This window comes from Acipenser ruthenus, chromosome 15, assembly GCF_902713425.1.
Source record: "Acipenser ruthenus chromosome 15, fAciRut3.2 maternal haplotype, whole genome shotgun sequence".
In the NCBI taxonomy this organism is placed as follows: Eukaryota; Metazoa; Chordata; class Actinopteri; order Acipenseriformes; family Acipenseridae; genus Acipenser; species Acipenser ruthenus.
This window is the reverse complement of record NC_081203.1, coordinates 16238223-16248206: the sequence shown is the minus strand read 5'-3', so window position 1 is coordinate 16248206 and position 9984 is coordinate 16238223. Positions and strand designations below refer to the sequence as shown.

General features: G+C 42.2%; 1 protein-coding gene across 1 annotated transcript in view; it reads right to left on the bottom strand.

Annotated features, from left to right (window-relative positions):
• Positions 1–5216: 5216 nt before the first annotated feature.
• The window catches only part of LOC117422516 (cytosolic phospholipase A2 zeta-like), a 29290-nt gene continuing 24522 nt past the window's right edge, over positions 5217–9984 (bottom strand). The window contains exons 10-14 of the mRNA XM_058987708.1: positions 9116–9217; positions 8758–8955; positions 6835–7001; positions 6476–6662; positions 5217–5577 (exon numbers count right to left, since the gene is read on the bottom strand). Coding sequence (XP_058843691.1) covers positions 5369–5577; positions 6476–6662; positions 6835–7001; positions 8758–8955; positions 9116–9217 — 863 coding nt within the window. The 3' untranslated portion in view covers positions 5217–5368. The remainder of the gene's footprint in view (positions 5578–6475; positions 6663–6834; positions 7002–8757; positions 8956–9115; positions 9218–9984) is intronic.

Genomic DNA, 9984 nt, shown 5'->3' with positions numbered 1-9984 from the left:
TCCCCTGGGCCGGATGAGATCCTCCCAATAGTACTCAAAGAAATGAAAGAAGTTATTTACAAACCGCTAACCAAGATCATGCAACAGTCTCTTGACACAGGGGTTGTACCGACAGACTGGAAAATAGCAAACGTAATACTGATCCACAAAAAGGGAGACAAAACCGAACCAGGTAACTACAGACCAATAAGCCTGACTTCTATTATTGTAAACTTATGGAAACTATAATAAGATCCAAAATGGAAAATTACCTATATGGTAACAATATCCTGGGAGACAGTCAGCATGGTTTTAGGAAAGGGAGATCATGTCTAACTAACCTGCTTGATTTTTTTGAGGATGCAACATCAACAATGGATAATTGCAATGGTTTATTTAGATTAGCAGAAAGCTTTTGACAAAGTCCCCCATAAAAGATTAATTCTCAAACTGAACGCAGTAGGGATTCAAGGAAATGCATGCACATGGATTAGGGAGTGGTTAACATGTAGAAAACAGAAAGTACTGATTAGAGGAGAAACCTCAAAATGGAGCGAGGTAACCAGTGGTGTACCACAGGGATCAGTATTAGGTCCTCTGCTATTCCTGATCTACATTAATGATTTAGATTCTTGTATAGTAAGCAAACCCGTTAAATTTGCAGACGACACAAAAATTTCAGGAGTGGAAAACACTGTTGCAGCAGCAAAGGTCATTCAAAATGATCTAGACAGCATTCAGAACTAGGCAGACACATGGCAAATGACATTTAATAGAGAAAAGTGTAAAGTACTGCACGCAGGTAATAAAAATGTGCATTATAAATATCATATGGGAGATAGTGAAATTGAAGAAGGGAACTATGAAAAAGACCTAGGAGTTTATGTTGACTCAGAAATGTCTTCATCTAGACAATGTGGGGAAGCTATAAAAAAGGCCAACAAGATGCTTGGATATATTGAGAGAAGTGTTGAATTTAAATCAAGGGAAGTATTGTTAAAACTTTACAATGCGTTAGTAAGACCTCACCTAGAATATTGTGTTCAGTTTCGGTCACCTCGTTACAAAAAGGATATTGCTGCTCTAGAAAGAGTGCAGAGAACAGCAACCAGAATTATCCCGGGGTAAAAGGCATGTCGTATGCAGACAGGCTAAAATAATTGAATCTATTGAGTCTTGAACAAAGAAGACTACGCGGCGATGTGATTCAAACATTCAAAATCCTAAAAGGTATAGACAATGTCGACCCAGGGGACTTCTTTGACTTGAAAAAAGAAACAAGGACCAGGGGTCACAAATGGAGATTAGATAAAGGGGCATTCAGAACAGAAAATAGGGGGCACTTTTTTACACAGAGAATTGTGAGGGTCTGGAACCAACTCCCCAGTAATGTTGTTGAAGCTGACACCCTGGGATCCTTCAAGAATCTGCTTGATGAGATTCTGGGATCAATAAGCTACTAACAACCAAACAAGCAAGATGAGCTGAATGGCCTCCTCTCGTTTGTAAACTTTCTTATGTTCTTATGTTCTATGATTGCTTTCACACAAAATGCAAATGTGAAGCACATTTTTGCAGATCAATGAATACAAATCTCTGCAATTGACACAAAAATGAATCTAGTAAGTCTTGTTACACTAAATGAATTAATCTGTTGACAGTTGAAAGCAGTTGAAAGCAACCAATCCCACATGCTTTCAACCTTACCTCACAGATGCAAATTTATATTTGGTTACCAGTGAGTTGGTGTTGCTGAAAAATGGAGCAAGAACAAGTAGGAGAAAGACAGGAACAACAACTTGGAGGTGCAAGAGGAAGGGGGGTCCGTATGTGTGGTGGTAGAGCTGGGCGATGGGGAAGGATAAGGCATCCAGATATTTCAAACGAAATACGGGCCACAATTGTAGACCATGTCATAAATCATGGCCTGATAATGACAGAAGCTGGGCAGAGGGTGCAGCCTAATCTCAGCCGATCCTCTGTTGCATCAATTATAAGGACTTTCAGTAATGAAAACAGGTATGTGATCATACAATACATTTCTTCACAGTTTTACAGTACAATCTCTGTCAAAGCATGCAGTTTTGCAATTTACATATTGACTTTGTCCATCAATGCTTACTCTATTCATTTATAGAATTGAATAACTACCCCATTCTGGCGGCAGAGGAAAAGTTTTCACCCCCGAAAAGGAGACGGCAATTGTTGACATGGTCATAGCAAACAATGCCATTCGTCTCAGGGAGATTCAGAGCGCAATTGTACAGGATGAAGCCATGTTTCAAAACATCAATTCTGTGAGCCTTTCGACAATTGACAGAGTGCTAAAAAGAAACTAGCTCTGTATGAAGCACCTCTACAAGGTCCCTTTTGAGAGGAACAGCAACAGGGTGAAGGAGATGAGATATCAATATGTACAGGTAAGGCCCCATCAGAGTACAATAATGTCTTTCCTTTTACAGTAATATTGCCTGGCTAAGACCTACTTTTGGAATAGATAACAATATGTGGGAAATACTTTACTCTAATTGTGTGATTACAATACATTGAATGGTTTTGCAGAGAGTAATGGATCTAGAGGCCAATGAGTCACCAAATATATTTGTATATGCAGATGAGGCTGGTTTCAGCTTGAACAAAATCCAGAGACGTGGCAGGAGCCTTATTGGACTGTCTCCCAGGCCAATAAGGCCGGTTTTAGGAAAGGGAGATCGTGTCTAACTAACCTGCTTGACTTTTCTAAGGATGCAACATTGACAATGGATAATTGCAAAGCATACGACATGGTTTATTTAGATTTCCAGAAAGCTTTTGACAAAGTCCCCCATAAAAGATTAATTCTCAAACTGAATGCAGTAGGGATTCAAGGAAATGCATGCACATGGATTAGGGAGTGGTTAACAGGTAGAAAACAGAAAGTACTGATTAGAGGAGAAACCTCAAAATGGAGCAAGGTAACCAGTGGTGCCCCACAGGGATCAGTATTAGGTCCTCTGCTATTCCTAATCTACATTAATGACTTAGATTCTGGTATAGTAAGCAAACTCGTTAAATTTGCAGACAACACAAAAATAGGAGGAGTGGCAAACACTGTTGCAGCAGCAAAGGTCATTCAAAATGATCTAGACAGCATTCAGAACTGGGCAGACACATGGCAAATGACATTTAATAGAGAAAAGTGTAAGGTACTCCACGCAGGCAATAAAAATGTGCATTATAAATATCATATGGGAGATACTGAAATTGAAGAAGGAATTTATGAAAAAGACCTAGGAGTTTATGTTGACTCAGAAATGTCTTCATCTAGACAATGTGGGGAAGCTATAAAAAAGGCCAACAAGATGCTTGGATATATTGAGAGACGTGTTGAATTTAAATCAAGGGAAGTATTGTTAAAACTTTACAATGCATTAGTAAGACCTCACCTAGAATATTGTGGTCAGTTCTGGTCACCTCGTTACAAAAAGGATATTGCTGCTCTAGAAAGAGTGCAGAGAACAGCAACCAGAATTATCCCGGGGTAAAAAGGCATGTTGTATGCAGACAGGCTAAAAGAATTTAATCTGTTCAATCTTGAACAAAGAAGACTACGCGGCAATGTGATTCAAACATTCAAAATCCTAAAAGGTATAGACAATGTCGACCCAGGGGACTTCTTTGACCTGAAAAAATAAACAAGGACCAGGGGTCACAAATGGAGATTAGACAAAGGGGCATTCAGAACAGAAAATAGGAGGCACTTTTTTACACAGAGAATTGGGAGGGTCTGGAACCAACTCCCCAGTAATCTTGTTGAAGCTGACACCCTGGGATCCTTCAAGAAGCTGTTTGATGAGATTCTGGGATCTAAGCTACTAACAACCAAACGAGCAAGATGGGCTGAATGGCCTCCTCTCGTTTGTAAACGTTCTTATGTTCTTATTGGACACAGAGCCACACTGATTGTGCCAGGCCAACGTGGGGGTAACATAACCATGTGCGCTGCCATATCAGATAATGGTGTCATTGCCCACATTCCCACAACACTGGCCCTACATCAATGGTTGTCTTTTAGCTTTCTTGAAGGCTCTTTACAACCGTCTTGTACCTGTTGATGAGAGACAGCTGGTGAGGGCTGACTTGCCAAATTATGTAGTAGTTTGGGACAATGTCAGCTTTCACCACTCCGCTCTAGTCAGGGAATGATTTGCTGCCCACCAACGCATGGCCATAGAATTCCTCCCACCCTATTCCCCCTTCCTCAACCCCATTGAGGAGTTTTTCTCGGCATGGAGGTGGAAGGTTTATGACCACCGGTCTCAAGATCAGATGTCTTTGCTGGATGCAGTGAATGCTGGTTGTGAGGACATCACGGCAGAAGATTGCAGGGGATGGCTGCGGCATGCAAGAAGGTTTTTCCCTCGATGCATTGCGGGGGACAACATTAGGTGTGATGTGGAGGAAAATCTGTGGCCTAACAGAGACTGGATGGCCAGTGAGACGTTACAATTGATCCTTTGTGTGTTTTCTTTTACACTTCTATAGTTCGGACCACCTGCCTTTGTCGACTTATTGGATTTATATACTCTAATGCTACTGTTTACAATATAACCTTATTTTGCTTTACGCATTTGCATCTGTTTCATTTTACTGAATGAAAAATATTGGGAACCCTCTTCCTGAATACATGTTTTTTGCTTTGTTCTTTTGTGTGTGGCAACATCTTTATTTACAGCAACACTATTCATACAGTAATTACAGTTTCAATGATCACCAGAATCAATTAGACTGTAAGGCAGAGGAACATGCAGTCAGGGTTGACCGTGTCATATTGATGCTGATACTTACTATTGTGCCTTTGTTTAAACACTGATAAAGAGAGCTTTCCATTATATGACACTGTTGTACTGTTTTAAATATGTTAAATATGTGTCTTTGGGCATTTTGCAGTTGAAATGTGTTGTTTTGCTAAATGAAATAGTTTTGAGGTTTGTGTTAACTGTTTTGAAAATGTGAACACTGTTTCAAGAATTGCATTTGAGCAATTGAGAAAAACTGTAACAGTGGGTATGTAGGGATCCCCACAAGGGTCAAACTTACCACCCCTTATCCACAGCTAGGACAGCAACTAACTAGTTATTAATTTTGTAAGTTGAAAAAGTTGTCAACCTTTTAAGAAACATGTGAAATACAGCAGCCCATGGATGGGTTATGAAATACAAAACGTGACTCTGTTCTGCATTCATCAATATATTTTATTTCTTTAAAATGTACACATTTGGTGACATAAGTGGACATCAAAATCTATTTTTAATAAAGTACAGTTTCAGTGTGTGACAAGTCGCTTTCCCGCTCTTGTCAGCAGTGAAGGTGAGTTGGGGGATGCAGGGGTCTTGCCTCTTTCTCAGCCTCACAGTTTCTTGGCTCTCTTATCCAAGGCCAGCCGCAGTGCCTGCAGGAGGGTATCCTTGTTGTTCAGCACATTGTACTGGTTCAGCTCCACCAGTCTGCTGTGCTGCTGCTCAGTGTAGGTGAAGTTGGTGGTGGAATAGGGAGAGTCGTCGCACTCCACCACAAAGTCACCCCAATCCTTCTCCTCTGGGGTCACCCTCGGGACACCTGCATGACAAACAAGACTTCAGCTTGCTTTACCATGGCTGACGCTGTCAATCAGCTTGCTTTACCATGGCTGACACTGTCAATCAGCTTGCTTTACCATGGCTGACACTGTCATTCAGCTTGCTTTACCATGGCTGACGCTGTCATTCAGCTTGCTTTACCATGGCTGATACTGTCATTCACCTTGCTTTACCATGGCTGACAGTGTCATTCACCTTGCTTTACCATGGCTGACACTGTCATTCACCTTGCTTTACCATGGCTGACACTGTCATTCAGCTTGCTTTACCATGGCTGACACTGTCATTCACCTTGCTTTACCATGGCTGACACTGTCATTCACCTTGCTTTACCATGGCTGACACTGTCATTCACCTTGCTTTAACATGGCTGACATGACCAAAACATGCAAAGTTATCCCTTTTATTTATCTAGAAATAGATATTGTTTTATATGATAAAGATTCAAATAAATGACTCGGTATGTTAAATCAGGAGCTCCAACATTCACCTTTGGTGTTTCATGCTAGGTCTGTATCATTACAGTTTTATATTCATTTCCTGAAAGGAAAACAAATCACGTAAAATTAGCACAGTGGTAACATATTTTTGAATATGGCCCACTTCATTTTGAGGTTTTCTTCCAGTCTGTTTTGATCAAATAAAATCAGCTTCGGTAATGCTTTTGAAAGAATTTAGTGAAATCCCCAGGAGGGCTATGTAAAGATATGGCCCTAGTGGATTTGTGCTGGAGCATTCTCTGTGCCTTAGGATGACAGACGGTCGGAATGGGAAAGATATACAAACCTGACACACACAGGCGGTGTCTGAACCCTGTGTGGATGCAGATTGCAGGCTGTAGGTGGAACCTCAGTTTGATTCTAGAACCCTTACTGTACCTGGGGCCTTGAACTTCCTGAAGGACTGGTTGATGAGGGGGAAGTGCAGCACTATGGGGGTCTTGGGGTTCTTCGCATCTGTGAAGATGTAGCACTCCTTGGGGTTCTTCCAGTCCTCCTCGCTCAGGGTGATCGGAGGGAAGGGGATGCTGCGCTCACTACAGTACTGCTCCGTCAGCTTCAGCACCTGGGAGGGCGTCACAGAGGGGAGGGTTAGCCTTGGAAGGAGCCCATGCCCCAATCCTTCCACAGACACACCAGGCTTCAAATTTACAGCCGTTTTATCTTGTCATTCACCCACCTCCACCCTGCAAAAGCTTATTAGTGAATACATCTGAGACTTCACAAGTTTGACTCACGTCAAAGTGTCCTCCCCAGGAGTAGTCGAAGGACAGGATAAGGTCCACCTCCCTGGCGGCGCGCAGGACGAGTGGGAAGGCAGAATTGATGGAGAGGCCGCTGTCCACCAGGTTCAGAACGGGCTCTGAGGGGGTCAGCTTGCTGGGGAAGGTGTCTGGTGAAGTATCTGAAAGCCAGAGCACAGTGGAGCTCGTCATAGCAGACATATAATAAATAAGAACCAATAGAGTGCTATGTGAATGAAAGGCATAACAGGAGTGAGATTTTCTAATTTAGAACAGACATAATTAGACACATTTACTTTATAGTTTAGTCTTTTTTTAAAAATAGTTTGTCTGTGTTGTTTTCATTCAGATCTGACCAGCAGTCATAATAGGGGCGCATCCCGTTGACTGACTTGCATCCAACAGTGACTCATTCAAGAAATACTCAGGGTTATGGGCCTGTGCTTGGGGCGAAATGACAGTCTGTGTTACTACATGTAGGGTCAGATTGGGTCATAATATAATTCTGTATATGAAATTAACAGAAATGGAATATATAGAGGGGGGTCCTAAGCAATTCTCTGTGTATACTTGGTTTCTTGTCACAAACTCCACCACTGACAAAGAATGCTTTTAAAAGAGTCGTAAACTAAAATACTGGACAAGTGGTTTGTCGTCACCATCGTTGAGTAAATCCTGTGGCGCCGGCGTTGTCTTTCAAAAGGTAAAACCAGACGGTTTTGAATGCCTTGACACCCCTGAGAGAGAACAGTACCCCTCATAAATCTAGCCGACAGGGTCGAAACAGCGGACCATTTGAGAACACTGGGCCGTCTCGGAACGAGAACAGACGGTGGACTCAGGCACAGCCCAAAATAAACAAACTATCCAATCACAGGGGTGAAGAGAGGATTAAAAAGAACAAGCTCAACTTTCAAACAGGGCTCCCCACCCGAGAAACAAGGCTCCCGACACGAAACCCAAGGCTCTTGACACACAAACAAGTCTCTGAACTTTGACAATCTGAAGACCCAGCCTGCGACCGGCTTGAACAGAGATATCAGAAACTCTGGAAACTCTGATACAAAATAACTACTCTAGTGTTTGCCCTGGTGTGGGAGTCCGCAGCATAAGACATCTAGAATCCTAAAAGTACTTGTAATCAAATCTTTAACTTAGCCCCGATTGATCACTGGAGAAAGAGTTGGATGAACATTTGAAGTCGACAGAGGTTGAAATATATTCCGTCTTTTATTGAGCCGGAGTTTGCAGTGGAATATCCCAGACATAACCGGACGAAGAGCGCACATCTTGTGGAGGATTTGCTGTTTCAGTGGAATACCTAAATAGTTAATGACTCTTGTTTTTGCAAAGACATTTCTTTAGTCCCCTGGTAAGGAGACACAAAAGCAAAGAAGACAGACCCCGGAACCTGGACTTTCTCTGCCAACAGGAAAGCCTTTGAGCACCTGTTTTGTTGAAGACACAGATCAGCTGGATGAGGCAGCAAAGAGCCTGTTAAGTATTCAACATGTAGTGTTTTATCCTCTTATGAACTCGAGAATAAGCTGTAAAATTAATGTTTTGTTTGAGGCAGAATGTAAGAAAAGAAGTATTATTGCTTTCAATTCATGAAACCAAATTCTAATAGTCGTATCCCTCATAAAAGTTTACCAAGGTATTTCTGCACAGTATAAAAGTTTACCAAAGTATTTCTGCACAGTAATTTAGCAGTTTTACCTCTGCTTTACCATGCATTCATAGTTCTTTTTACACTTTGCTATGTTTGTACTGTGGTGAACTTTTATAAGGGATCCATCACATTCGGAGAAGGAGATCTAACTAAAGAATCGGTTTCCTGTGAGAGACCCTGCAGCCTGTAGCTTTCAGACAGTGCACACTTCAAGCAGCCAGTATGAAGAGGAGACACGACTGTACCTGTGTCCGTTATGAACTCGTGGCTGGTGTGGTACTTGCTGTGCAGGTTGAGACCATGCAGGAAGTTGTGGCTCTGGCAGGAGCTGAAGCGGGAGTTCAAGATCTTGTCGATGAGATAAGATACGGGGCTGGACGGAGTGACCACTTGAGTATGCAGGCCATCGGAGCTTGAGGTCTTTGAGCTCATCTTGATGTCATCTGCAGGCGGGTGGGAGTGCGTCAGTGAGGGTGGGATAGAGCAAGGATCTCATTACAACAGTGAAGGAACAGTAAAGTCATCTCCTACCTAGTACCTACCCATCAGTTTTTACCATGTTTTTACCATGTACTGTAAGTTCCTCACACTGCTTCCATTTACCTGCCAGTTCAACATCGTCTTCCTTGTTGTTGAGCCACTCCAGCTTCTTTCCAGCGTTCCAGATCTCATCCAGGCTGGCAGCAAATGCACTGCCCCACATTCCTGGGGAGACCAACACAACCCACGCTTTATATTCTGCTGAACACTTTCTTTATGATCCCCACTGTGTTTCTGCATGGTGGGTTTGAAGGATAAGGATCACTTGATGCTTACCTGAAGGACTAAGTTCTGCAACCCTGTGAGAGACCGGTGCACAAGATGTTGTAGTGCAAGGAGGAAGCGATGACACAGAAGATATGTTTAAACCAAGATGGCTGGTGTTTTATTAGCCGACAAACAGGAACAGTTCATAAACTAGGTACAGCAAGCTTGGCTCAGAAACCAAACAAAAAAACAAAACAAAGGACTATGGCCAGAACAAACCAAAAAAACAAGAAGAGTAATAACAATAATCATTAAAATAGCTGGTGACTGCTATAGGCATTTTACCACACCCCAGTCCATTTCCGATTTATAAGAGCCAACCTCCTCCAGCGCTCCCTTTCTCTGAATGAAGTCTAGGACCAGGTATATATTCTCCACCTCCTAGCCCCTCCCTCGGAATATACCATTCTATATAAAACATATAACATTATTTACCAAACAAATTACCACTTTCAAATAACAAAAATGCACCATTCACAGAGATACAGAACATCTGCATTCAAACTGTCCTGGATAGGTACTCTTTAGGCAACAAAAAATACGTTGCCTAAAAAATACCAGTTCTGCTTCCCTCGCCATAGACTAACATTAGGCATGAACGGCCCGCCTGTCTAGGGTTGCCACCTTTTCCATAGACCAAACCCGGACACATTTCTCAGTCAGCC